General features: G+C 52.2%; 3 protein-coding genes across 52 annotated transcripts; all 3 read right to left on the minus strand.

The window, feature by feature from the left end:
* Positions 1 to 7,504: 7,504 nt before the first annotated feature.
* LOC130540305 (trigger factor-like) lies at positions 7,505 to 9,095 on the minus strand. The gene is made up of 3 exons (XM_057059361.1): positions 9,040 to 9,095; positions 8,904 to 8,979; positions 7,505 to 8,828 (listed from the first exon to the last, which is right to left on the minus strand). Exons 1-3 carry the CDS (start codon positions 9,085 to 9,087, stop codon positions 8,611 to 8,613), a joined length of 342 nt encoding a protein of 113 aa, XP_056915341.1. The 5' UTR covers positions 9,088 to 9,095; the 3' UTR covers positions 7,505 to 8,610.
* Positions 7,505 to 10,854, minus strand: ap5s1 (adaptor related protein complex 5 subunit sigma 1). Of its 50 annotated transcripts, none has more exons than XR_008954402.1 (6): positions 10,608 to 10,854; positions 10,127 to 10,418; positions 9,178 to 9,317; positions 8,992 to 9,048; positions 8,835 to 8,859; positions 7,505 to 8,771 (listed from the first exon to the last, which is right to left on the minus strand). XR_008954402.1 is itself a non-coding variant. In XM_057059359.1 (4 exons), exons 1-3 carry the CDS (start codon positions 10,787 to 10,789, stop codon positions 9,189 to 9,191), a joined length of 603 nt encoding a protein of 200 aa, XP_056915339.1. In that variant the 5' UTR covers positions 10,790 to 10,854; the 3' UTR covers positions 7,505 to 8,819; positions 9,184 to 9,188. The 50 variants fall into 50 exon arrangements, 1 of the variants encoding a protein (XP_056915339.1); XR_008954408.1 differs by lacking the exon at positions 8,835 to 8,859 and adding an exon at positions 8,907 to 8,931 and having other exon boundaries at positions 7,505 to 8,744; XR_008954404.1 differs by lacking the exon at positions 8,835 to 8,859 and adding an exon at positions 8,907 to 8,931.
* Positions 10,855 to 12,330: 1,476 nt separating this feature from the next.
* On the minus strand, positions 12,331 to 17,409 carry cdc25b (cell division cycle 25B). Its single transcript, XM_057059351.1, has 15 exons — positions 16,853 to 17,409; positions 16,678 to 16,760; positions 16,490 to 16,541; positions 15,381 to 15,422; positions 15,259 to 15,292; positions 14,949 to 15,080; positions 14,758 to 14,877; positions 14,553 to 14,693; positions 14,402 to 14,476; positions 14,137 to 14,325; positions 13,933 to 14,037; positions 13,789 to 13,851; positions 13,631 to 13,729; positions 13,315 to 13,560; positions 12,331 to 13,244 (listed from the first exon to the last, which is right to left on the minus strand). Exons 1-15 carry the CDS (start codon positions 17,065 to 17,067, stop codon positions 13,104 to 13,106), a joined length of 1,737 nt encoding a protein of 578 aa, XP_056915331.1. The 5' UTR covers positions 17,068 to 17,409; the 3' UTR covers positions 12,331 to 13,103.
* Positions 17,410 to 27,334: the final 9,925 nt, after the last annotated feature.

A 27,334-nucleotide genomic window follows, 5' to 3' on the forward strand; every position in this document is an offset into this window, starting at 1 on the left:
GGTTCTGCTCTCTTGCACAACCAGAAGAAGCAAGAGTGCAGACGTCGACTCACATCCCAGAAAGATTTTTAGCTGCTGTGTCGTTACAGCGGGGGAGCTAATGCTAATGCATGCTAATGCTAACAAATCTTACACTCCTCAGCTCTGATGAAACCTGGCACCCGGGCGCATTAGAATACATGAAAGCTAATGAATTCCTCTGCTGTAATGAGAGGTGGCTAACGTGCACGGTGGGAGCGTGCACGGTGGGAGCGTGCACGGCGGCGGCGTGCACAGCCTTGAACCTCTCTGCATTCTTTTCCTTCCATTCCTTGAGGGGAGCGACAGCGTCGTGCTCGGGCCTCTCTGACAAATGAAAAGTTTTCAGCTGCCTCCTCTCCTGATGGGAAGATCCCGGGAATGAGGACAGGTTCTCCTGCCTCCTCTCCTGATGGGAAGATCCCGGGAATGATGACAGGTTCTCCTGCCTCCTCTCCTGATGGGAAGATCCCGGGAATGATGACAGGTTCTCCACGCTAACGAGCAAACACGTGTGAATGGATGCAGCATAACGAAGGGAAAAGGGTGTTTGATACAGGACAAGCTGAAGTAGCAGGTAGATAGAGGGGTGTGTGTGTGTGTGTGTGGTGTGTGTGTGTGGTGTGTGTGTGTGTGTGTGTGTGTGTGAGAGAGTGTGTGGGTGTCTGTGTCTGTGTGTCTGTGTGTGTGTGTGTGTGTCTGTGTGTTCTGAGCGAAGGCCGTCCATCTCAGCCAGTTTCATCTGTGGGCAGAAACCTTGTTTTGGTCTCCCAGCAGGAGCAGCAGGAGGAGCAGGAGGAGCAGGAGGAGCAGCAGGAGCAGCAGTGGGATCAGCCTCCCTCCGTCAGCATCCACATTCCTGCCTCTGGTCCACAGCACCTCCATCCATCCATCCTTCGTTCCTTCCATCCCTCCATCCTTCCATCCTTCCATCCCTCCATCCTTCGTTCCTTCCATCCTTCCATCCCTCCATCCTTCCATCCCTCCATCCTTCCATCCTTCTATCCCTCCATCCCTCCATCCTTCGTTCCATCCCTCCATCCTTCGTTCCATCCCTCCATCCCTCCATCCCTCCATCCCTCCTCCACATGGTCACTCTCATCCGGATCATCTTTCCCTCCCCTCCAGGGATCCGCTCTCCTCCTCCTCCGTCCTGATTCCCATCACATTCCTGTTGTTCCCGTCCGTCAGAATTGAGCTGCATCTGGGAAATAATCCCGTCATGGAGACTTCTTCCAGTTCCTGTTCCTGACAGGCGAGACGGGAACGACAGGAAGTTCTCTTCCCTCTTTCATCCTCCCAACATCAGGCACCAGCAGAGACGAGAAAAACACCTTTAAGACACTTTTCCAACTAATCCCGGTTCGGACTAAATGGAAATGATTGATTGGTGGATCATCTTCCCGGCGTGCACGTTCCTGCAGACCACACGTCAGCCGGAATGTTTGAGCGGAACATTTAATGATTAGAAGCAGCATTTTAGCAGCAGGATAAAAGCTCGTTAGCACCTGAACAATTAACTGAAACGAGCTGAGCAGGTTCTGAGGAGGTTCTGAGGAGGTTCTGAGGAGCACTGAAGCCCAGCTGGACCCGTGACCCCTCCACTAGAAAGACGGAAGGCCCGCTCTTCCAGAACCACCCCCCCACAAAGAGTCATGGCTAAAGCTAATGACTCCCACCGACGTGTCGCCACACCAACGTTCCTAATTGGGACGACTGTGAGGAGCAACAGGACTTCGGAGTTTGCCCTCCTCCTTTATTCCTTCCTCTCGCTGCACCCCCCCCCCCCGCCAGAGACATGTGACCTAATTATCTCTCATTAGCGGCCTCGGTAATTACCAACACTTTTACAGCTCCTCCGTTTCACATCGGAGGGGATTTCAATTAGGAAGCAGCGCTGGAGCGGAGCATAGCCGAGAGCCAGGAGGGCTAGCATGAGGCTGTAGCATGAGGCTGTAGCAAGAGGCTGTAGCATGAGACCGTAGCATGAGAAAATAGCATGAGGCTGTAGCATGAGAACATAGCATGAGGACGTAGCATGAGAACATAGCATGAGGCCGTAGCATGAGAACATAGCACGAGGCCATAGCATGAGAACATAGCACGAGGCCGTAGCATGAGAACGTAGCATGAGGCCGTAGCATGAGGCCGTAGCATCAGGATGCAGCAACAGGATCGTTTATGCGTCGACAGAAGCAGCAGATGAGGACAAATACGCAGCAAAGCTGCAGCAGACAGGCGGATGTAGCGTATAGCGGATATGCTAATGTCCCACAATCTGCTCGTTCTGGAGGAAAACGAGAGCGAGAACATCTCCCCACAGCAGCCTCATGGGGGGGGGGGGGTCCTCATCTGGGCCGATATCAAGCAGTCGGCAGGTTATTCCACCTCTCCTTATCATTCATCTCTCACTCCAAACCTGCTGTCGCATCAGCCACCCTAATTAACAGGCCAGTGACCCCCCCCCAATCAATACGGTGATGGGATAATTAACCCCTGGGGTTCTAAATCGCCACGACAAACGGCGAAATTGAAATGGATCGAGATTACACTTTGTTGGCTAAGTGTGGCCACGCTGGGGTGAAGGAGGGGTGACTGATGCATGTGTGCAGGGCATCAACCATGGGGGCAGGTAGCGGGGCAGGTGGGGGGGCAGGAGGCTGCTGGAGGCTGCTTTACTGGGGAACTCTGACCAACTCCAGTTTAACCAGTTAGTTCTGTCAGGAAGGAGTAAATATCAAATGACATCTAAATAGGCACATAAAAGTGTGTGTGTGTGTGCGTGCGTGCGCTCTCCCCCGTCATTTCAGACATTCACCTTAATTAAAGCGGAGCTACGTCACAGCTGCTCACCCTCCAGAACCTCCCCGGTACCGGTACCGTCCATCTCCACCCGCCGCTTTGGTCCAAAACTCCTCAAATTCGCGTTTGTGACGAAAAACCAACATTTCAACATTTGAACAGAGACTGAAGACACGTCACAGCCGGCGAGGTATCGCGAGAACTTGACGTTACGTTCACGCGCACGGAATTGTGCTCGTTTGTCATCCCAGCACGAGCACGTGGTGCGTTTAGTGGATTTACTTGATGAAACATCTTAGTTTAGCTGATGGGGGGGGGGGGCTCGGGTCTCTGTCACCCCGGGGGGGGGGGTGATGATGGGAGGAGCTAATGTGGGAGGGGGGGCTCGGGTCTCTGTCACACGGGGGGGGGGGGGGGGGAGCCTTGTTGTTTTCATTAATTAACATTAATTATGCTGATTATGGCGCCAATAATTCAGAGCTTATTTCTGTCTTGGCAGGTCGGACGTTTCCGGTTCCTAAATCACGGCAGGATGGAGGGTTCTCCAGAGGTTCTCCAGAGGTTCTCGCGGGTGGACGTGGGGCCGCCATAACTCTGACGTGTCCCCGTCCCCCCGCCCTCACACAGGCAACACAGGCAACACAGGCAACACAGGCAACCTGCCTTGGTTCACCTGCACAGGTGGGTGGTGCTCCCAGCCCCCGACCCTGGTCTGAACCTGTGTTTAATTAGCTGCTCCGCTCTCCACCTGTGGACCATCTCGGTGCTGCCTTTCCTCCCTCTGGGCGGGTAAAGAGCCCAGATCCACCTTCACCTGTCGCTCAGCTGTCGCTCACCTGTCCCTCATCGCTCCGCCCATCCTCCAGCCCGACCGTCTGCTGGGACCTGGGAATAAGCCCCTCCCACTACTATTCCAGGACCCACCCGTTTGGGAAAACCGTTGTCCCCAACTGCACATCGAACGCAGCAGCTCCCGTTTGGAACGTGTGTTTTATGACACTCAGGGGGGGGCGGCGTAATTTGGCCATAAAAGCGTCGGCCGTTCCTCAGATGTAAATTTACTGCGGCACCCATAACATTTTAGAGCTGCTGCTGGATCCGGAGTGATCGGGATCGCGATCCCCGATGATATTTCACAGCAAACAAGCCGCGACCTCCGCACAATTACATTAATTATTCTTAATGACTTCGAACGACCGACTGGGAGCAATAAAGAGGCAGAAGGTTCCTGCAGGACACATGAGCTAACCGCTAAAGATGCTAGCAGGGACCTTTGGAGGGTCTGATTCGTTAATAGCCGTGTGACGTCAGAGGAGCCTGTCTGGGAACGCGCAGCGGAACATTTGGATCCTCTATCAGATCAGAAGTGCGCGGTGCTATTTTCTGCTCTTTATCACTCAGCTTATGTGCAGATCGACAAATTAAATTTGTAGCGAATGAAAGAGATTGAGAAAGAGCAGGAAAATTGAAAACATGAAAGGGTTTGTTTTCCGCGCCCCCGTTTATTTGCAGACAGCGGCGCCTTTTCATTGATGCAGAGGCAGCTTAATTAAGCAGTAATCGACTTATATGTTCAAATAATTGGGTCGTTTGAAGTGCTGCGACACACTGACAACACATACCTGCAGACAGCACGCGCCCTGCACGCGCTCGGGACGTGGGCAAATAACGGCTCCTCAGACAACGGAGAAATGGGAAATAAATGGCCTGAAATTGGAAATCTAACAGGATTTGAGATGCTAAGACAGAACATCTCTCTCCTGATGCCTGGTGACTGCAGAGCGGACGATTCTCGCAGCGCGTGAGGCGGGAGCGGGAATGAAGTCCGTGATTGTTCCCGCGCCTTTTATTCAAGCTCCGCATGTCAGAGCCACACTGAGCCTCAGCATGTAACAGGGGCGTGATGGGTTCTGAAGGTCTGCTGCCTCTCAGCGGGCCTCCCCCCCCCCACACACACACACACACACCCCACACACACCCCCCCAGGCCAACAGAAGAGGAAGGAACCAACGGTTGGAACCATGACAGCCAACAGAAATGATGGCCGATGAACGCCCACGGAGGCCGTGGCGTTCGGGTGTTTCACGCTCCGACAGGCTGGAGCGAAGAAGACGTTGAGCTGCTCCGGATGGAGTTGAGCACCACGGTCAACCTCCAGGGACACATAAGGAGGAGGGAGGAGGAGAACGCCTAAACTCAGGAGTTAGCGTGTGCAATGGGGGGGGGGCAAAGGTCAGGAGCGAGCGGCACAGATACGCAGCGACAGCGTCGGCTTTGGTGCTGCACCATCACAGATGATGAGGGGGGAAGAAGAAAGGCGGCAGGAGAGGCTGCGGCACGAAACCTGAGCTGGAGGAGGTGGTTTAGAGCCCTGAGGGTGGAGGAGCTGAGAGGAGGTGGTTTAGAGCCCTGAGGGTGGAGGAGCTGAGAGGAGGTCGTTTAGAGCTCTGAGGGTGGAGGAGCTGAGAGGAGGTGGTTTAGAGCCCTGAGGGTGGAGGAGCTGAGAGGAGGTGGTTTAGAGCCCTGAGGGTGGAGGAGCTGAGAGGAGGTGGTTTAGAGCCCTGAGGGGGAGGAGCTGAGAGGAGGTGGTTTAGAGCCCTGAGGGTGGAGGAGCTGAGAGGAGGTCGTTTAGAGCTCTGAGGGTGGAGGAGCTGAGAGGAGGTGGTTTAGAGCCCTGAGGGTGGAGGAGCTGAGAGGAGGTCATTCAGAGCGCTGAGGGTGGAGGAGCTGGAGGAGGTGGTTTAGAGCCCTGAGGGTGGAGGAGCTAAGAGGAGGTGGTTTAGAGCCCTGAGGGTGGAGGAGCTGGAGGAGGTGGTTTAGAGCCTGAGGGTGGAGGAGCTGAGAGGAGGTCGTTCAGAGCCCTGAGGGTGGAGGAGCTAAGAGGAGGTGGTTTAGCCCTGAGGGTGGAGGAGCTGAGAGGAGGTCGTTGAGCCCTGAGGGTGGAGGAGCTGAGAGGAGGTCGTTCAGAGCTCTGATGGTAGAGGAGCTGAGAGGAGGTCGTTTAGAGCCCTGAGGGTGGAGGAGCTGAGAGGAGGTCGTTCAGAGCTCTGAGGGTGGAGGAGCTGAGAGGAGGTCGTTCAGAGCCCTGAGGGTGGAGGAGCTGGAGGAGGTCGTTCAGAGCCCTGAGGGTGGAGGAGCTGAGAGGAGGTGGTTTAGAGCCCTGAGGGTGGAGGAGCTGAGAGGAGGTCGTTGAGCTCTGATGGTAGAGGAGCTGAGAGGAGGTGGTTTAGAGCCCTGAGGGTGGAGGAGCTGGAGGAGGTGGTTTAGAGCCCTGAGGGTGGAGGAGCTGAGAGGAGGTGGTTTAGAGCCCTGAGGGTGGAGGAGCTGAGAGGAGGTCGTTCAGAGCTCTGAGGGTGGAGGAGCTGGAGGAGGTGGTTTAGAGCCCTGAGGGTGGAGGAGCTGAGAGGAGGTGGTTGAGCCCTGAGGGTGGAGGAGCTGAGAGGAGGTGGTTTAGAGCTCTGAGGGTGGAGGAGCTGAGAGGAGGTCGTTCAGAGCCCTGAGGGTGGAGGAGCTGGAGGAGGTCGTTCAGAGCCCTGAGGGTGGAGGAGCTGAGAGGAGGTGGTTTAGAGCCCTGAGGGTGGAGGAGCTGGAGGAGGTCTTAATGAGCGATCCGACTATAATCTGAGAGCTCTGAAATCAGGAGAATCAGGAGAGATCAATAGAAAGAGCTCGGCAACAACTTTTCCTCCCCCTCCAGCTCAGACAGAGCAGGAGACAAAAGCAGCACATCAGCCATTGTGGAGGGAAGCGGAGCAGTTTTCCGTGTCTCCGGGTAACAGAAGTGCAGAGGAAATAATTCCAGAAAGCGCTGCTGAAGGAAAACAGGCCTGCTGATGAGCAGACAGAGATGGAAACAGGAGCAGAGCGACAGGAGCAGAGCGACAGCGCCAGCGCCGTTTCAAAGCTCTGGTGTTACGCTGAAATGTTTCCCTCCTGTGGCTCTGGCTGAACAGCCCAAGAACCAGAGAACTTTCAGCATTTTCCTGAGAACTTTGCTCCCAGGCTGCTAACAAATACTGCACAAGATGGATTAACGGCTGAAAAACATTTTTACTGGCATGAGAAAGTGGTGCGCTGAAGGTAACGGACTGTGATTTATTCCTTGTTCAGGTGCAACTGAAGAACGTTCTGGTTCTCGTCTCTGCTGCCTGATTGGACAGCAAACGTGGTGTCTAATCAAAGATGGACCTCCTGCTGGGCTGCCTGGAACAACCTTAAACTAGGAAGCAGGAACGTCCGCGGCACAGCCAGGCTTCACCTGGCACTGGTCCTAATCCACATCCTGCTCCTGACATGTATCCTGGCCTCTGATTGAGAACCCTGCCCATGTTCCTCCAGACAATGATCATGCATGAGCGGTCCAGCAGGAGGTCCCACGTTAATCCCCTCTTGACATGAATTTGTGCACTTTTATTTATTTTTAATTCAGCAGCTGTTTGCAGGAAAAGGATTAAATCGGCTGCGCTTTAGTAATAGGCAACAATTAGGAGCCGCTGTCACACACGTGCAGCGCGTGCTCGTTGTGTTGCTCTGCAGCAGGATTCTTGTCCGTCGCCGGGGAGACGCTGCCCCCTCGTGGCGATGCTCGGTACAACAACTACAGGAAAAGAACTTTATTGAAACTGGGGGTCGTTTATCAGCCCGGACAGCTTATTCCCCCCCACACACACACACACACCTGAAATGCTGCGGGTATTTTTGTGCACCGTTTAATCCTCTGGGATTCTTCTGCCCAGATCATCAGAAATCCTCCCACATCCAACTCCGGTTAAACACAAAGCAAAAACCTCGGGACTCGCAGCATCTCTGGGCCCAGATCCCCCGAAGATCCGTCATTCTGGAGGACAACTCACTTTCAATCTGCCGTGCGACAAAATCATTTTTCTTGTGGCGATCTGAGATTTTAAAGTGAGCACAGAGAAGTGACGGATGAACAAGCCGCCCTCTGGAGTCAAACGGTGCACATACATCATCCTGGGGAGGGAAGGTCAGAACAGAGGAACGCTCTCAGGAACGCTCTCAGGAACGCTCGGAACCCTCTCAGGAACGCTCTCAGGAACGCTCGGAACCCTCTCAGGAACCCTCTCAGGAACGCTCTCAGGAACGCTCTCAGGAACCCTCTCAGGAACGCTCTCAGGAACGCTCTCAGGAACGCTCTCAGGAACGCTCGGAACCCTCTCAGGAACCCTCTCAGGAACGCTCTCAGGAACCCTCTCAGGAACGCTCTCAGGAACCCTCTCAGGAACGCTCTCAGGAATGCTCTCAGGAACACTCGGAACGCTCGGAACACTTGCCGCTCTTTATTCAAACAGAACCCATCAGAATTCTGAAGGTGTCAGAGTCTGCAAACATTTGGCAACAAACAGGAACGGGTCATGGGCGACGACCCGAGGGTCTGAACGGAGCGGAGTGGCTGGAAACGATGGCGGCGAACGTTTCCTTCCTTCCTGGCCGCACGAGAACCTGGAGAAGCTGCAGCATATGTTCAAACACGTGTGCTACATGTTGTCGCTTTCATGGGGTTTGTTTGAGTTTGTCACTTCCTGTCGTGTTCGTCGTCCCCACCGACGGTGACAGTTCTGGTTCAATCCCGACAGCCGAACCAGAGCGGGAGGATGTTCGGCGTCAGATGAATCAGTCCTCCGACTCTTCGGGAAGGGAAGCTGCGGAGGACAGGAAGCACTCCGAGGCTCCGCGGCGCTCCTCAAAACAAGGTCAGGCTGGATTCCTCCAGGTCAGGCGGAGAAACGGCGCCTTTGATGTGCACGACTTGCTCGGCGTTCCGCCTCTTCACAAACCCTTTAATCTGCTGTAGCTTTTCACTCCGTTCTTCAATCCGACACATGTGAAGTGGAGCCGCGCCTGCGGTGGAGAGCACTCGCCATCGTCTTCATCACCTTCACCACCGCCATCATCATCATCACCTTCACCACCGCCGTCGTCTTCATCACCTTCACCATCATCATCATCTTCTTCACCATCATCTTCTTCACCATCATCTTCTTCGCCACCACCATCATCTTCTTCCACCATCATCTTCTTCACCACCACCATCATCTCTTCACCACCACCATCATCTTCTTCACCATCATCTTCTTCCACCATCATCTTCTTCACCACCACCATCTTCTTCACCATCATCTTCTTCACCACCACCATCATCATCATCACCTGCACCATCATCTTCTTCACCATCATCTTCTTCACCACCACCATCGCCATCATCTTCTTCACCACCGCCATCATCTTCTTCACCATCGCCATCATCTTCTTCACCACCACCATCATCATCATCACCTTCACCACCGCCATCATCTTCACCATCATCTTCTTCACCACCACCATCATCTTCTTCACCATCACCTTCCTCACTTGGATGCGTACGCTGCGACCTCCTTCTCCAACCCCTGAGCGAACCGGTGGTTGAGGAAGAGGAGCTGCCCGTGAGGAAGCACGCGGCCCAGCAGAGCATCCACGCGGTCGCTCTTCAGCAGGACCTGGAGGAGAAGTGTCGTTAGCAAAGACACAGGAACAGTAACATCTGCAGGAGGGCCACCAGCAGCGAGGTCAGAGGTCGTGACCTCCGGTCCGCCACTTTTTAGGGTCCCCCACAAACATTCGTCCTCATCGGTGCCCGTTTCTAAAAATGGCTGCGGATGTTTTGAGGTTTGAGCTCGTGTTTTTGCTCCAGCTCCACCGTGGCTAAAGGAGCCGCTTATCCAGGCAGAAAAGGCTGAAACACTTTGATCAAAGAGAATAAAACCTCCCGGGGGAAGTCACATGACCTCGTTTGCTTTAATGAGTGCTTCTTTTTCAAAAACAGCACGAAAACAAGAGTTTAGCAGGAAACCTTTTGACCACACGGACAATAATGTTCTACTGGATTCTTAAGGAGTTTGTTTTTAATGGGATTTGTTGAGAATCAGCACTTTCATCCTCTAAGAGAAGTAAAAGCAGAACTAAAGCGTCCAATTAAAAATCTCCTGCTCTAATCCTCACCCACAAACTACAAAATTACACAAACATTACACAAAAAATGCACTTTAGAAAAAGGATGAAAAAAGACCTAAAAAGAATCATTTCATATCTTCTATCTTTCTGTCATTGGGATTTCTTTTAAAGCAAAACTGTAGTTTATATTATTAAATAATCACTGATAAGCTCCCTTTTGATACATCTCGTCTCTTTAGTTGCTCCTGGAAGGTCTGCTGTCGAGGTCGTCATGGTGACGGCTGAGGGCGGCACCGTTATTCATGAACCATGTACTGGAGACGTTTAAACCCGACCGGCCTACGGCCCGGCTCACCTCGCTGCCCTGACCCAGCATGTGCAGCTGCTCCAGGCAGTGTCGGCTCAGGTTCCTCAGGGTCCCCTCAGCCAGCAAGAGGTTCTCATGGGCCTCACACACCAGCGTGAAGGCCAGGCTCTGGACCCCCAGCCACAGAGCGCTCATCTCCTCAGAGAAAGGCTCTCCGGCTCTGAGGCGCATGGCTCCGCTGTCGGCCTCCTGCAGGGCCAGCGCCTCCTCCCCGGGTACCGACTCCACCAGCGGCCGACCCGAAGCCTCCCGGGACAGACAGACGGCGCTCTGGACCTGCCTGACAGCACCAGAGAAGAGAAGAGACACATCTGAACACATTCTTCTACACCTCAGCTGCAGGAGAACCGCTGCAGGGACCCGCAGGCGAGGCCTGTGGGGCAGGTTTAGGTTGTCTTCCATAGGTGAACTAGTGCCGGCTGGATAAACCTTCATTAGGTCACAGCTATTGTCAGGGAAATCATCTAACCTGGCGACCACCGCCACCTTCTCCTTCTGCAGGAGTCGTTTCTCCTCCGGACTCAGCCCTCGGTGTTGAGCGGAAAAAGTAGCTTCATTCGGTCCAAAAACGCGGGAGTAAAGAAGCCGACTCTCCCCGGGACCGAGATTACTGACCGGACAGATGGTGTGGATCAAAAAACAGCGAACCATGTTAAAGCTGAGAGAGAAAAGCCCGTTTCGCGCACGTCTGCGAAGCTCACTTCCGGGTTGGTCAGCTGACCGCTCAACTGCGCTTCTTCATATGAACACCAGATGGCACTATAATATAATATAATATAACATAATATAATATAATATAATATAATATAATATAATAATATAATATAATATAATATAATATATATAATATAATATAATATATTTAATATAATATAATATAATACTGTATAATATAGTATAATATAATATAATGTATTTAATATAATATAATTCAATACAATATAATGTTTTACTTAAGAATAAACAGGACGACCTTTTCCTGTAAAACGGCTTGACGACTGCAGATTCGGTGTTTCTGCAGCTGCTCATCCAACAGCTGCTGTAATCATGAGTGGAGACAAATGCTGGACAATGAACTTCATCACCCAGAACCCGACAGAAGCAGCTGAAGAGGTTCACATCTGTTAGTGGGATCTCTCGGGGAATCTAAGTAATATTTCTATTCATAATGCTGCATTTTCATGATTTGACTTCTGAGTTTTAATGTGGGACGAGAACACTTGCAGAGGGAAAAGGTGCTGCTTTGGGAGCTGGATTAGCCTTGAAACAGAAGCAGGCCTGGTGTTCACTGCAGATGGGATGTTTCTGTCCACAACTCCAAACGTGCGTCTTCGTTTTGGGCTGATTGCTGCGTTAACACAAGCAACTTTCAGCTATTTCGACCCAGTTAGCTGACATTTAAATTGACAGCTTGTTTATTGCTGCCGGTGGGTCGAGAAGAACCACAGGAAGTAAGAAATGAAGCAATCTCTGCTTTGGTTTGAGTCTGTGTTCTGAGAAGAAGGAAGTGAAACCAACAAGAGACGAGAGAACCAGGCAGACTTCAGCCCCACAGACCTCCACCCTTCCCCTCCACAACCACACCGAGCAGCTCCTCCACCCACAAAGGTTCTTAGTGAACGGGTCAGACTCAAGGGGGTGTGAAGGTGGGCCAGGCTGGGCCTGAGGCCTCCTGAAGAAGCAGCTAAAGCTGGAGGTTCTGCTCCTGTGAGGAGCCTCTCATCTCTGGAGCCACCAGGGTTCCTGACGCCACTTGTTCTATTGGCGTCACCTTTGGCCCCAGCAACACGTGCGCTCCCTAACCGACGCAGCTTTTATGTGGAATTCAGCAGCTGGAATGCTGAGCTCTAATGTCAGAGCCCCAGAGGGGCGGGAGCTGAGCACGTCCGTGCCTCCACCCCGCTGGTCACATGTTCACGGCACGTGCACTTGTTCCTGTTGAACTCCTGTCAGGACAAGCGGCTGGCGCTGCTCCCAGTGTGGAGGAGTGTGTGTGTGTTTGTGTGTGTGAGCACGTGAGCACGTGTCGCTGCACACAGGCCGCTCCCAAGGTCGCGCTGAGAGGGAAAACTTGAATAACAGGAAGCGGCTTCCCCGCCACAAGCTAGCAGAGCAGAAGCGAAGCTCCTGATCTGGGTTAAAGCTGAAGAAAAGAGAAAAACACTAGAGAAGCAGCGAGTGGACTCGGACCAGACCGTAAAAACTGTTTTAATGGTAAAGCCGGACAGACATATGTACATTATTGGATCTCTGGATCTTCCATCTCAAATCAGAGTCGTGCTGAAACACTGAAGCACAGCAGCAAAAACACGTTGAGGAACCAAAAAAGTGACCAACATCATGTGAACGCGGGTCGGCTCAGAAATCCAACCCGCCTGCGATTTACTGCGTGTTCACGTCGCCTCAGCTCTAGACATCAAAGCAGAACAAAGAAAAAAAGGCTGATTTGAGCTCCAGAAGCGTCTCAGAGCTGCTGAGCTGCAGCGTCCAGGCTGTGAACTCTCATCAGGGAAAAGACACATTTAGAATCAACGTGTTAAAGCAGGAACACAAATCTTTTTAAAAAGAAGCCCAATTGTAAGTATTTAAATTAAGTGCATGAAGACGGGAGATTAGAAAGATTCCTAAAATCCAGCGGGCTTCAGTGGAACATGGCATCATAGACATCTGGCAGTGGTTCGTTCCACAAATGCCATAAAAATAAAATAAGAAGGAAAGAGGCAGCAGGTCCAAGTGGTTGTTTTTTTAATTTAAAAAAATGGTCACATTGAAAAAAATGGGGTTTGACTGCAGCTCAAGACTCCAACAGGTTTCTCAACCTTAGAATTCTGCATAAATAACTCGGCTGCAGTCAAACCTTAAAATCCTCTTCTGTCGCCACCATAAAAAAGGCGTTTCCAGGGCGCAGCCCCACAGTTCGTCCCCCGGCTGCTCGGCGGGGGGCCGCGTGTTCAGTGGGAGGAGCTCACGGCTTCTTCAGCCGGCTGTACGCCTCCCGCTTGCTGCGCTCCCCGGCCCAGGTCCGACTCTTACAGCGGAACTTCTTCAAGTCCTCCTTGAAGTCCTGGTGATGCATGGGGCGGTAGGACTGCGGCTCACACTGCGCCTGAGGGACGAGAAGGAGGTGAAACCACAGCGCCACAGGAGGTGCTGGACCACGAGGGTGCGGAGCGGACCTGGAACTGCTGGAAGAACTCCTTGTATCCCCCCTTCAGGATGTAGAGCTCTGGGTAGTGGAGTCTGGGGTACTCGTTTATGGCCCGGTCCCGCTTGCGGATGAAGCGGCACATGCGCGGGCCGCGCTCCGAGGAGAACTCGCAGTGGAAGATGAGCAGCACGCGCTTGTCGGCGCAGGAGGAGACGATGGGCGTTTTGAGGAGGAACTCCTCCACGTGGTCCTCCTGGTGCAGGTTGACAGCTCCCTGACCAGAACAAACTGGACTTGGTACCAGAAGCAAACGCCCGAGGCCCGAAGGCCGGAGTGGAGCTCACCTTGATGTGGCCGCCCTCAAACTCGTAGGGGTAGCGACAGTCGATGATGACGATTCGCTCCACGAGGTGGGCGAACTGCTGGGAGACGGCCGCGACCATCTGCAGGCACAACAACGTCATGAGACCAAATACGGAAGCAGGAGAAGAAGCGACCTCACCGTCTCCGAGGTGATGTACTTCAGGTCCTGGTGCTTCCCGTCCGTGGTCGGGAGGACGAGAGGCTGAAACAGAACCCAGTGGAACCCAGTTAAAGGATGGTCATTCCACCCAGATGACCCAGCTGGAGACGTCCCCCTCCTCACCTTGGTGAAATCCCCGATCAGCTCATTAGAACCATCTTCTCCGTCCAGCAGCGTCTCGATCTTCGTCTGGCAGAAAGATTTGGACCTCTGAAAGAGAGCGCTCCCCTGGAAGAGACGGGGCGGAGTTTCAGGAGGAGAATGGAGGTTCTTCTCCCACAGGAACTCCTTTGGTTCCGCTACCACGCTGACAGAACCAGGACTCACCACTCTGGGGGACTCTGGGTTCTGCTCCTGGGTGGTGACCTGCGACCCGGCCAGACTGCGTCGCCTCTTCACTCGGATGGGCGTGGTTTCGTCTGCAGGACAGTCGGGACGCTTCGCGGAGGGGCGGGGCACCGGGCTGGGCACGGACGGGGAGCGGAAGAGGCTCCGAGGGCGGCAGCGGATCACCGGCTGCAGCGGCACCACGCAGCGGTCATTTTGACGCGTTCGCTTCTTGCGGAAGGTTCAGAACAAGAGTCCAACTTACCGAGTCTGCGGCGCCGTCGGCCACTAACGGAGCCGTGAGCAAGCTCTCCATTCCCATCGGCATCCCGGCGTCGTCCTGCAGGGGAACAAAGATCGTTACGCTCAGCCGGCCCGGCGCCGCCAACAGGACGGGCGAGCCGGCGAGGCCGCACCTCCATGTGGTCGTCCAGTATTTCCAGGAAGCCGTCGTCCTCGTCGTCGTTGAGGGAGGAAGTGAGGGAGGAGCGCCGCAGGAACGAGGGGCTGGAGTCGTAGAAGTCCAGCTGCTGCGTGACCGGAGGAGGCGAGGAGAGCTGAGGGACAGAGAGCAGCGTCAGCCCCAGAACCAGCCGCCACCTGAGACCCACCTGTACACACCATGAGGGCGGGGGCCGAGCTGGGCCGACAGGAAAACGCTTCTTTGGACGGACCGCCGTTGAAGGAGCGCACGCGGGAGCGCGAGACCGGCTTGGTCGGCTTCTTAAATTCAAAGCCCTCCTGAATAAAGAGATCCGACCGTGAATTAGTGACTGAACTGTTTGGTCCAGCAGGTTCTGCTGCTCACCGACCTCTGGCAGGTTCTCCTTGTTGTCACACACAGACGAGGTCATGGCGCCGGAGGGCTGCCGGCCAAATATCCCGTAGCGGGCGACGTCTACGTCTCGGCCCTTCAAGGATGGACTGCAGCTCTGCAGCTGGACCTGGGCACAGTTCACAGGGTCAACGGGGTCAACGGGGTCGGGCCAGGAACCGGCTCGTCAGACACTTTTGAACCCCCCCCCCCCCTCAGCTACAGGCCGGAGGCCCGTTCGGACTCCTCAGTACTCCCACTTGACTCCTTGGAGCAGGAATTAAAACCTGCAGGATAAATCTGCTTACCGGCAACGAGTTGATCCGTCGGATCGGCATCTTTCTACAATTGATAGCAGAAGTTGCTGTCAGCACAAATCTAAAGAACCTTCCTCCGGGCCCGACCCGTGTTCTGATGGAATGGCACTTACTGGTTGACGATCCTGCTGGACTGCTGGATGGCCCTCTCAAACCTGCGACAGAACACATGAAGGACAGTCTGAGCGGATCTCTCCAGGATCACAGCAGATTATCTGAACGGAGGCGAGAAGCCTCCTGAGCTCCTGCAGCACCACTGCAGCCGGGTCGGGGGATGCAGACGCCAGAGGTGGTCTGGAGAGAGCCCCACCTGTATGCTAAACCAGTGGAGGAGAGGGTCCATGGGGGGGGGGAAGGGGGGGGCAGGGGGGCGGAGATCAACCAAGCTGCCATTTGCCTGCTGGAACCAGCACCAACCACAAGCGGCCTTTGTTTGTTGAGAGCGTGCCTCAATGTGGCCCAGAAGAAAGGGGGGCAGCTGTTCTCTGGGGTCCCCTCAGCTCAATAGCCCCCAGCCCCCTTTCCCTTCTGAAATAACAGCGCACAGGAGGAGTGTGCCAAAGCCCCGAGTGGGAGGGCCGCCCTGACACCAAGCAGGGCACGTCCTCCCCCAGCCCGGGGTCTCCTAGCAACCCAGCAGCTGTAAAGGGGCTGAGGGACGTATTGGGGATCAAACGCTGCTGTGGAGGAACTCGCACATCTGACAGCAGCAGATGTGTTCAGACCAGACTCACCCAGCGGAGCCTGGAGGAGAGGCCACCCAAGATAGGGGGGCAGGCTGTGATAACCCGGCTGCTGCCCCCCCCCGAAGCCTCCAGCCGCGTTCAAATGAAACAAAGGAGAAAACCCTTATCCAAGAGGCATCTTCAGTTCTAGTGAAACATCTGTGGAAAACTAAAAGAAATCCAGTTTGATTCAGACTGGTCACCAAATCAACCCAATTTAGGGGGGGGGGGGGGGTGAATAAGGCTAAACAAGCTGATTCCAGAAGCCTTTTTCCCTTCTGAGTGAAAGAAAGTTAAGAGCCCATCACTTAATCTTCTCAGCTACATGCAGCTGCTGCCTTGATGTCAGCGGCAGAAACAATAATCCCAAAGATGAGCGACCGTCCCAGGCTGGGGGGGCTGCAGGGAGCTCCCGACCTGGGGGGGCTGCAGGGAACTCCCAGCCTGGGGGGGCTGCAGGGAGCTCCCGACCTGGGGGGGCTGCAAGCGCAACTTACGTGTTGTCCAGTTCAACAGAATCCACGGGGCTCAGGAGGTCCATGCCAAGACCTGCAGGAGGAGAGTCGGGATCAGTATGTGGCCCAGATCAGAACAGGTGGAACCCACATGCAGCACACGCGCGCTGAGGCCCTAGGACACGCCAACAGCGGCCACCCGCGAGCAGACGGGTTCTTCTGGAACTCACCAGCATCGGAAGACACATCAGAACCGAAGGAGGGGACCTTCTCCAGGGGCCCGTGCTTCCTCCTTTTCGGGGTGTCGCAGAAGCTGCGGGGGGGGAGCAGAGACATGAATGCGGGCCACAGACGCACTGTTGCCAGCTAACTTTCAACCTTCAACAGTTCAAACCGGTAACAAACCTTCCAAGTACAGCCAAGTTGTTCATATCCAGAGCCAGGTTAGTGACAGGCGACAGGACGGTGGTGGGTCCGGGGGAGGACAGGTTCCGGCAGTGCGGGTTCTTTGTGCTCAGCTCCGGCAGGCTGAGCGCGGAGAGCCCGGCGAGGCGGTCCGGCCTTCGCTCCAGGAGGCCGCTCACGGGGCTGGTGGCGCCCGGGCCCTGCATCGACTCCATCGGTAAGCTTTGTCCCGCCGCCGCTGCTGCTGCTTCGCGGAGGAATAATTTGGATTTTGACTCGGAACGTGAAAATTAGCGAGACGGTCCGAACTTCGAGCTAACCCGGAAGCTACACACACAGCTAGCGACTCAAAAAAACATCTCAGAGGCAGAATATGGGACGGCGGTTGGGAGCGATGCGGCGGTTCCGTGAGGGTAGAAACGTTGAGCGGCTCCGGATACACGCTAAAGCCGCATCGCTGCGGGGGTCAGAGAGCTGCAGCGCCGCGGTCTCCCGTCCTGACAGCCCGGAGGTTCTGAGGCTCGAATGAGTCGCTTGTATTTGTTCAAAATAGACCGTCTGGAGCGGCAACCTGCCAGCCAATCAGCGCCGAGCAGCCGTGGAAACTGACCAATCACAGCCTGATACGGCGCTCCGCGCGTGCTCCTTCACCGGATGCGGGTGGATGAGGCCGGAAGTGACGCTAATCCTTTAAAACGTTCTTTTTTTTCTCTGTCTTCTTTTGTTCTCCCACGTAATTTTTGGAATAGTCTGAAACTACAGATAAACTACTGCACCGCCGACGACACACACGAAACTACATGTTTATTTAACTGCACTTGAGTAGAGTTAGAAAAACACAAGATAATCATTGTTTTAGCAGATGCATCAACTTCACGATGATTGCGACAGTTCAACACACACACACACACACACACACACACACAACAACCTTTAGTTGTACTTGTTTTGGTAATATGTGTGTGTTGCTATTACATAAAGTTTTAAAATATATATTAATCAATTTGATTGAATTGACACGTCAGCCAATAGAAAATACTGAGCATCAAAAACTCTTTTGTGTCACTTTTATGTATATTTCCATACATGCGCATGGTGCTTCCTATAAAAATCAGCACGAATGAAGCCTCAAAAAGCCAGTTGAGAGAACCCCAAACTCGCACCGGTCATTATGGGAACTCTGATATTTTCAGCTTCTCCTCTTCTGAACTCCATTTTTAAGGTTTTTTAGTAATATTTGCTCTGCAAACGCAACATGGCAGCAGATGCTCACACCTCGCTGAACCCGCCTTGTTTGACCAGACCGCAGGACTCAAACGGACAAATGTGGACATGTTTGCCGGGTGTTGCCGGAGGCGTTTTGCTCCTACAGCCTTTTATTACTTCTCCACAAACGCTTTGTTTGCCTTCCCAATGCTGACTGGCCACTTATATCTGATCTTATCATTGTTTCATTTTTATTTTGATCAGCTTTGTGCGGAGAGCGGACTGATCTTTGTCCTCCTCACAGCAACAGTCGCTGCGTTTGTCGATGTAAATGAAGTTTAATGAACTCCGAATGGCTCAGGCGGAGACTTGTGGCCCCCCACCCGACACCTCAAAAGAAGAGCCGAGAAGGGGGAGAGAGACTCTCCAACCCCGAATAAAACACATTCTGTTCCCACCAAACATGCACAGACTCCCCGCTGGCTAACGCTGCTAGCCTGGAAAAGGAGCCACTTCCCAAAATCAATATTCCCGACCATTTTCTGGAAACCCTAAAGTGGCTGTCAGGGTGGCTTGGATGCAAAATGTGCAAATATACGGTGTCTGAAGGCGAAATACCACAAAATGAGTCTGTGTCTCTGCATAATAAAGCACATTTTAATGTGTTAGCTGTGTTTATTTCAGTGCAGTAACTGGATCCCAGCGCCGGGATACGATAGCAACACATGCTGGCGAATTAGCATCGCAGGCTGTTGGCATGAAACTTTATGATTGTAGTCACTGTTGGCCTCCCTGATGACCTTTGAAACCAGATGATTTAAGTCACCATCAATAATTAATATCAGATTTAAACTGGAAATGTGACGTAATAGCAGTTCAATGATCCAAGTCAGGACCATTTTCTAGCTATCAGTTTATTTGAATGGTTTTGTGAGCGTGCTGCCTTGCTAAACTGATCGGTGCGTGCTAACCTAGTAACTAGCAGCTAAAGCAGTCTGCGGTACCTCAGCTGAACAAGGACAGTTGAAATTGTTGTGGTGATCTTCTTGGAATCTATATCACATTGTTCCTGGCTACCTGTCATGCTAGCTCACGCTACCTATCTTCTTGCTAAGCTAAGATGGCTACAGCTTCACATTTAGCTCGCAGAGCTAAGAGCAGTCATGATGCTAAACCTACACACAGAGGAAAATGCTAACCTTTTATCTCTCCTATCACACATTTTTGTCTCACACCACAGGACTAAGAAGATAAGCTTAGTTAGTTATCTTTTAGGAAGTTACTGGTCACCAGGTAAAATCTGACAGCAGCTAATGTAGTTTTATCAGTCAAATCAATCAAATCAACAGTGTCGAGCTAAAGAGGGTAAAAGGTGACGCGACATGAGACGGACGTCTTAGAGAACACATAAACGAGGGTTAAAGGAGAGAAAGTTGGGCTCAGCCCCACAGGACTGAACGTATGTACGTATGCAGGGAGGTGGTCAGTCAGCCACGGCTCCCCCCACAGACCCCCCGCTGCTCATTCATACTATTGTTCCTCCTCATTGTCTCAAATGGTGTTAATGCACACTCTTCCCAGGTTTATAGGTCATCTTACTGGTCAACCACCCCCACAAACACACACACACACACACACACCTCCAGGCTCAGGGAGGAAGGAGGCCCAGCAGCTGGCAGATGGACGGTGACACAGGGGGAGAAGGCTCCAGCCTCTGGCCAGGAATTCTGGAGGGAAGTCAGACAAAAGACGGGGGGCAGACGGGAGGCTGTGGTGGCTGCAGAGGTGGAAGAGAGCAAAAGGTTGAAGGGGCTGATCCTCATAGTATATGTTATATATGTTATATATATGTTACTGGTTTAGCTGGTATCAGGGGACCGCGAAGCTACAAACGCTGTTAAAGCTTCTGCAGTTCTCAGCTGTTACAGGAGAATCTGTCACACGTGCACACCTGAAAGACGCCCTGGGTTACACCTGAAAGACGCCCTGGGTTACACCTGAAAGACGCCCTGGGTTACATAACCAACGTCCTGCGGTGGGTTATGAAGCTCGTCCACACTCTGGGTTCTTCCTTCACACTGGGAAAAGGCCCACACACACTCATCTGTATCTGTGCTGCTCTGCAGCCTGAAGGCCGTCACAACCAGAGACACGTTTAGAGTTCACAATATAAAATAGATTAGATTAGATTAGATTCAACTTTATTGTCATTACACATGTCACAAGTACAAGGCAACGAAATGCAGTTAGCATCTAACCAGATGTGCTTAAGTAGCGAATAAAACTGTGATGAGGTGTATACAATATATACACACAATAATATATGTTTATGATATCAAAATATATGTTTGTATTTACAGAGTTCACAGATATGTAAAGGATATATAAAAGTCATTGCAACCAAGATAAATATATATACAGGCTGTAACTATGGTGCTGAATTTCCTACAGGATCAATAGAGGTTATTTATGCAGTTTTTAACTAAGTGTATGTTTTGACTATACAATAATGATAAAGTATGGGAAGTATGGAAAGCAGTGCAAATAACAGATGTAAATAGTGCAAATAACAGATATAAATAGTGCAAATAACAGATGTAAATAGTGCAAATAACAGATGTAAATAGTGCAAATAGAGTGAATGTACAATCAGTCGGTCCAGACGGGGTTATTGTGCCTGAAGGGAGGTAAAGTGAGAGGGGTCGGAGTTCAGCAGGGAGACAGCAGTGGGGAAGAAGCTGTTCCTGAACCTGCTGGTTTTTGTCCGGAGGCTCCTGTAGCGCCTCCCAGAGGGCATGAGGGTGAACAGTCCATGCGCTGGGTGACAGGAGTCTTTAGTGACCTTCTTGGCCCTCCTGTGACAGCGCCTCCTGTATATGTCCTCGATGGCAGGAAGAGAAGCTCCAGCTATTCGCTGGGCGGTCTTCACCACCTTCTGCAATGCCTTCCTGTCTGAGGCAGAGCAGTTCCCATACCAGACCGTAACACAGCTGGTAAGGATGCTCTCGATGGTGCAGCGATAGAAGTTCACCAGGATGCCTGAAGAGAGGTGGTGTTTCTTCAGAGTCCTCAGGAAGAAGAGACGCTGGTGAGCCTTCTTCACCAAACTGGAGCAGTTAGTCGTCCAGGTGAGGTCCTGTGAGAGGTGGATCCCCAGGAATTTGAAGCTGGACACACGCTCCACCGCTGCTCCGTTGATGTGGATGGGTGGGTGGAGGTCCGTCTTCCTCCTGAAGTCCAGGACGAGTTCTTTAGTTTTATTGGTGTTGAGCAGCAGGTTGTTGTTGTGGCACCACGTAGCCAAGCGGTCCACCTCCTCCCTGTAAGCTGACTCATCGTTATCCTTGATGAGGCCAATCACCGTGGTGTCATCTGCGAACTTGATGATGGTGTTGGAACCATGTAGAGCTCTGCAGTCGTGGGTGAACAGGGAGTAGAGGAATGGGCTCATCACACACCCCTGTGGTACTCCGGTGTTTACAGTGAGGGTAGGGGAGCAGTGATGATCTAGCCGCACATGTTGTGGTCTATTGGTCAGAAAGTCCAATAACCAGTTGCAGATGGAGGTGCTGATGCCCAGATCCCTGAGTTTGGTTATTAGCTTGGATAAAATAGAGTTTAAAGTAGAGTTTTAGTTCAGAGAATAACTGTTAACTGCTGTTCCTGGATCATGTGACCGCTGACGGATGATGAATTCTACACCATATAGATCTATACTGATGGGACGCAGACGCACACGGATCCGTAACAAACTACTGAACAATCTGATTACAAGTGTTCATTTGAACAAAATAAGTTAATTATGTTGCTGCGCCGCTAACGAGCTGCAAAAGATCAAGTTCAATGAGCCATTTGTTTGACTGAGAGGCACCGGTGTGTGTGTGTGTGTGTGTGTGTGTGTGTGTGTGTGTGTGTGTGTGTGTGTGTGTGTCAGACCTGGTGAGTCCTGTATGGGGAGCAGTTGGTAGCAGTTAGATGCCCCATCTGTCAAAGCTGAGGCCTCGTTTGGAGGAGAGCTCAGACTGATTAATCATGGATGAGGTCAGGGATTAAAGTATCAAAGGTAACGTTATTAAATCTTGATAAACGCCACAATTAGCAGCACTTCTCCTTTATTAATGCTGAACTGGCTGCTGTGGTTCCTTCCCTGCAGGGGCCAAACAACCAGGCGCAGCAGCGCGGCCCTGCAGCTCAGGGGGTTTTAAAGCGACCTTCATTAGTTGTGAAGGTCACGGCGAGATCTCGGGATCCCGTTAGCACCTCTGGATCTTTTTACCTCTGGATGAAACCTCATCAAACTTCAGGGGCGGTTCTACACATTCTAATGGGAAACAATTGAGTTATGACACTTTTCTGTTTGAACGTCAAATTGGCAGAAATGTGACCTGATGTTTTATTAGAAATTAACCTAAAGAGGAAGTTCAGGAATGTGGGTTTATTGTAGTTTGGCGCCATCTGCAGGCAAGAAAATCCGACTCGTTTCAGCAGCTTATTTAACTGAAAATCAGAAAAATAAAACAGCAAACTCTATTATTGTACCATGTGTAAGGGCTTCAATCATTTACCTTCAGCATCTAATATAAAAAGATGTCCTAGATGTATATATATATATAGATGTTGTGAATGTATACCCCCCAAAAATTTTATATATTTTCTTATGTTGTAGTCATTATAGTTATCATCTACGTTGTTATGCAGGGTGTCAGTGTTCATACTAATTTATAAAATTAAAATCTACAAACAATTAATAAGGTATCAGTAAATCCATCCCGATGCGCTTCCGTCAGGTGCAGTTCCTCATAGTGGCCACACGAGGGCAGCATATGCCAGGAAACGAACGGAAAAGGCTCAGTTTTCTTTTTCATAAATTAAATATGGCGCATGAAGCAAATAACAGTGTATAAATAAAATGATTTAATAATCCAGCTATTATACGAGGAGGGCGATAAAGTTTGAATGGCTGTGGAAACGTTCCCAGCCGTAATTACAACAATAATGAGGTGTGTTACCACTCCTGTCCAGCAGGCGTCAGCAGCGCACCAGCTCAGGAGCCACCGTGCGTGTGGTCCCGTTTGGACGTAAAACCACGAATTAGCTGCCGCGTCCTCCCTCTTTGCATGAATATAAAGACGGAAGCGGTGGGCTGTCTGGACCAACGACGAGTGTCAACATACCTGTCTGTGTTTGGCTCGTCTCCATGGAGACCACCGCTTTGATCTGCGGCCCGCAGACTCCGGTCGTGTCCTGTTCTGATCAAAGTGGACACAACACACGGCAGGTGGGACACACCTGGAGGCACGCTGCTGCAGAGACCGACCGAGGTGTTGGTCTGGATCATCTGGATCAGTTAGGATCACCTGGGATCAGTTGGGATCACCTGGGATCAGTTAGGATCACCTGGATCAGTTAGGATCACCTCGGATCAGTTAGGATCACCTGGATCAGTTAGGATCACTTGGGATCAGTTATCAGTTCATTTCTCTCAAACTCTGGTGAATAAATTTCTCACGAGTGATTAAATCCTCGTTGCTCCGTCTAAGATGTGAGATTTGGTGTTTAGCAGCTGAACAGTCGATTTGTGTAAAAACACAACAGCAGTTAACACACACACACACATACAGACACACACAGACAGTCACACACACACATACAGACACACACATGCACACACACACACAGACAGTCACACACATACAGACACACACATGCACACACAGACACACACATGCACAGAAACACACACACACACAGCCACACACATACAGACACACACACACCCAGTCACACATACACACACACACACACACAGTCACACACAAACATTCACAAACACCCAGTCACACACACATTCACACACACACACACACATTCACCCAGTCACACATACACACACACACAAACATTCACAAACACCCAGTCACACACACATTCACACACACACACACACACACACACACACACTGGTGGGGGTGGAGGAACTGCTGCACCATTATAAGCAAACAGGGAATGTGAGGACAGGAAGTGAGGCGGTCTCGTAACCTCCGTCAGCAGCAGCGCCGGGAGCTGCGTCGCCGCCGGCGGCGCTTTATGGACGGGCGCTGACGCCCACAGGAAGTGTCAACAGAGGTCAAGTGTTAAAGTCCAACCCGCCAATTCTCACCTCCATTAAAGTGGGGGGGGCTCCATTAAAGTGGGGGGGCTCACAGCACCTGGGAAGGTCCCAGTTAAACCAGTGCTCCCACACATGTGCTGGGACGAGAACATTTATGGACCGTTTCTCCTGAAGCTGAAGTTCCTCACGTGCACCTGCTGCAGGACGCCGCTCAACAGCCGTCGTCGTGGCAACCGTTTAGCATGGTAGCATTTCTAACTAGCGCTGAGAAGCTTCCGGCTCGTCCTGGGATACGTCCCCGCATGTTTGTCCTCGTCCCCTGTGACGTGTCCAGGTGTCCCACAGAAACGACCCAAGACTGAATAAAGCCCTGGAGTCCACGTGCACCCTGACGTGCACTGAGATCTCACACCAGGTGGATCCTTTTGATTCCAGCCATTGAAATCAGACCTGCTGGGACTCCTGGAACTGGGAGCGTCAGACAGGCTGAATACACACGTCCTGGTCCCCGGAGCAGGAGGCTCGGGGACGGGGACGGGGAGCAGCCATGGAGCCCGTTAATCCCTCATTAATTAGATAATGACGTGCACGGCCACCGTTAGCCCGGAGCAGAGCGGCGGTGGCGTCGATGCTAATGCTGGCGTTAGCCTCCTCTCTCCCACACGTGGAAATGTAGAACACACAGACAGGAGCGAGTGGGATGCAAACGGGGCAGAACCAGAGCCAGAATTAGCCGGGTCGCTTCACGCTCACCCACTCAAGGGATCCGAGTTCTGCCTGAATGTGGAGCGGTTTTTAGCAGGTTTTGGTTCGTTGTGTAAAAAGACTCACAAACACGCAGCAGAGACGTACGAATACACACAAATCCGAGTTTTCCTTTGAGATGAAGCGTTCCGCTGAGCTCAGACTGGACCCGCGGCGGCGCCCAGGACGGCCGTGTTCACCGCTAGCTTAGCAGAGGCTGTAAAAGGCAGCGTTGTGCTGCTGCGCGTTTCAGGTTCTGGGTGTGGAGCTGCGCGTGTTCACACACGTCTGGGCGCCGGAGCGGCAGCAGCACAACAGTCCTGCTACAGGTGACAGGTGACGTGACCCCGAACAGGTGTGTTGATATCAGCTGCTGCTCCAACAGGCCCGGCCTGAGCACGTAGCGGCAGCAGAGCCCGAACGCGTATTGGAGCCAGACGGAACCTACCTGGCCTTTCTCCCGGACTCCCATTCATAGTCAAGGTGAGGGCCGAGGCCCAGCAGGCTCCAGTAATGAGCCCCCAGGTTGCAGCATCAAGGTGGGAGAGGCAGGTCGTTGAGGATCGTTCAGTAAATGGCTTCATAAACTCATTAGCAATGGATGTGGGTGGACGGGCCGGGCCGGGCTCACAGAGGCTGCTAAATGTGCCGGGAGGGTGAGAAAACCGGGCCCTTTCAGCCCCATCATCATAATGATGACAGTGTTGCTCCACACTTTTGTTTCATTCAATCACGTGTGAACGGAGCTGCAAGGTGAGACTGAGCAGAGCCCCGACACACACACACACCTACACACACACACACACACACCTACACACACACACACATTCCAGGCTTGCTGCCCTCCTCAGAACCTTCTTCGGGGTTGTTCCGCCTGGACCTGGCGCCTCGGTTCCACGCTGCAGCGATTACATACAGAAAAGATTCACGTTTGTAGGTCATAAAGTCACACAAGAGACGACGCTGACGAGGAGCCCCGAGGTCCGATCCAGAGCCTCTTCAGGGAGGATGGCCCACACAGAGCCATCAGAACATCGGCCTCTTTCTCCTCTCAGGACATGACTATGAAAGGACGCCTCTCTGGGACAAAGGTCCGCGTATTCCTTGTCTGGCTCCAATACACAAATCACACCAGAGCCACAGTATCAGTCGGTGTCACGGAACATGACATTTGCTGGCTTCTTCATTAAAGGTTCCTCTAAAACCGGGCTTTCGTGTGAACCAGCACCTCTTTCTGCAAGTACTGTTTATTGGCAGAACCTGAGGCTACAGTTAATCCCAAAAAGGACCAAAGTGTGGAGAGATAAAACTCCACCAGGTGCTCGAAGGCCTCGTCCTGACACCCGCCCACTCAGCATCCTCCCCGGTGTCAGATGTGAGCTGGACCCGCGGTTCTGGGGCTCCTGGGGTGGGTGGTCTGTGCAGAGGCCTCGCGGCAGAGCCGCTCTCGCTGTTTGCGCTCTTCATTAGACGCTCTGGTGTCAGTGGAGGAGGACAAACAAAGGCCAAAGGGAGCGGGCGCTTCGCCCCTGCGTCTAAATGTGTTTTAACGGTTACTTAAAGGCCCACAGAAACTCTCCGCCACCCTCAAATGATGGCATCGAGCCTGCAAAGTTTGCAGAGCTGGCTATAATCCAAGTTGAAAGAGCGGATGTCTTTGTCTCCTGGTTGCGTAAAGCAAATCACTTCCTTTAAAGAGCCTCGTCTCCAAACATCTGATCACACAAACGTCTGACGCGCACTTCCTGCGCAAAGACCGATTTCACGATCACGACCTTGTCATTTGGCTGTGGACTCGACTGCATTAACCGAACTTCACGCACGCGTTTGCAGACGTGCATTTGCCCAGTGTGAAGGTTCGGACCCAGAGCGCCGCTGGATTTGACGCCTCGGTTACTCAGAGCCATTAAACCTTTTTAAGAGCAGCGCTGCCGCTGTTAAAAGGAACACGTTGGAAACAAGAGGCGTGAATGTCATATTACAGACTGGTTACGCTGCACGTAGACAAGGAAACCTGTGAAAAACGGCCAGAAATGGGCTTCAGATCGAATGAAACAGGATTCAAATATATACGCGCACACAATAAAATGTCTGTTTGGTTTGGAGTCGGTCTCCAGTTGTGAAGGGGCTTGTTACGCAGCTTAAAGCATCTACCAGCCAGCTAAGACTTAAAGACTCCAAATAAGATGATTCGGTAACATCAAGGCTTTCCCAGCGGTAATGATTACATTTGGACTTAAGATCCATGCAAGAATTTGTAGCCCGCTAAATCTGCGGGGTCCCCTGCCCCCAGCCCTCTTCAAAAGCCTTGTCATTCAAAGGGTTAGGATGTTTGACAATCCCAGCTTGTACTACTCCACCAATTAATTGGATACGTTGTCGGGATGTTCGTTTCTCTCATCTGCTACTTAGAAAGACAA

Source organism: Takifugu flavidus, chromosome 16, assembly GCF_003711565.1.
Source record: "Takifugu flavidus isolate HTHZ2018 chromosome 16, ASM371156v2, whole genome shotgun sequence".
NCBI classification, from domain to species: Eukaryota; Metazoa; Chordata; class Actinopteri; order Tetraodontiformes; family Tetraodontidae; genus Takifugu; species Takifugu flavidus.

What these genes read in the sequence shown, in the direction of transcription:
- LOC130540305 (XM_057059361.1), bottom strand. Translation starts at nt 9,087, where the DNA reads ATGATGGCGATGGTGAAGAAGATGATGGCGGTGGTGAAGAAGATGATG. An exon ending in CGGTGGTGAAGAAGATGATG is followed by an intron (nt 8,980 to 9,039) that starts GCGATGGTGGTG and finishes GTGATGATGATG; the next exon opens with ATGGTGGTGGTGAAGAAGAT. An exon ending in GGTGGAAGAAGATGATGGTG is followed by an intron (nt 8,829 to 8,903) that starts AAGAAGATGATG and finishes ATGATGGTGGTG; the next exon opens with GCGAAGAAGATGATGGTGAA.
- cdc25b (XM_057059351.1), bottom strand. Translation starts at nt 17,067, where the DNA reads ATGGAGTCGATGCAGGGCCCGGGCGCCACCAGCCCCGTGAGCGGCCTC. An exon ending in TCCAGCAGGATCGTCAACCA is followed by an intron (nt 15,293 to 15,380) that starts GTAAGTGCCATT and finishes TATCAATTGTAG; the next exon opens with AAAGATGCCGATCCGACGGA. An exon ending in AGTACATCACCTCGGAGACG is followed by an intron (nt 13,730 to 13,788) that starts GTGAGGTCGCTT and finishes TTGTGCCTGCAG; the next exon opens with ATGGTCGCGGCCGTCTCCCA.
- ap5s1 (XM_057059359.1), bottom strand. Translation starts at nt 10,789, where the DNA reads ATGGTTCGCTGTTTTTTGATCCACACCATCTGTCCGGTCAGTAATCTC. An exon ending in AAGGTGGCGGTGGTCGCCAG is followed by an intron (nt 10,419 to 10,607) that starts GTTAGATGATTT and finishes TGGTGCTGTCAG; the next exon opens with GCAGGTCCAGAGCGCCGTCT. An exon ending in TGCTGGGTCAGGGCAGCGAG is followed by an intron (nt 9,318 to 10,126) that starts GTGAGCCGGGCC and finishes CTTCTCCTCCAG; the next exon opens with GTCCTGCTGAAGAGCGACCG.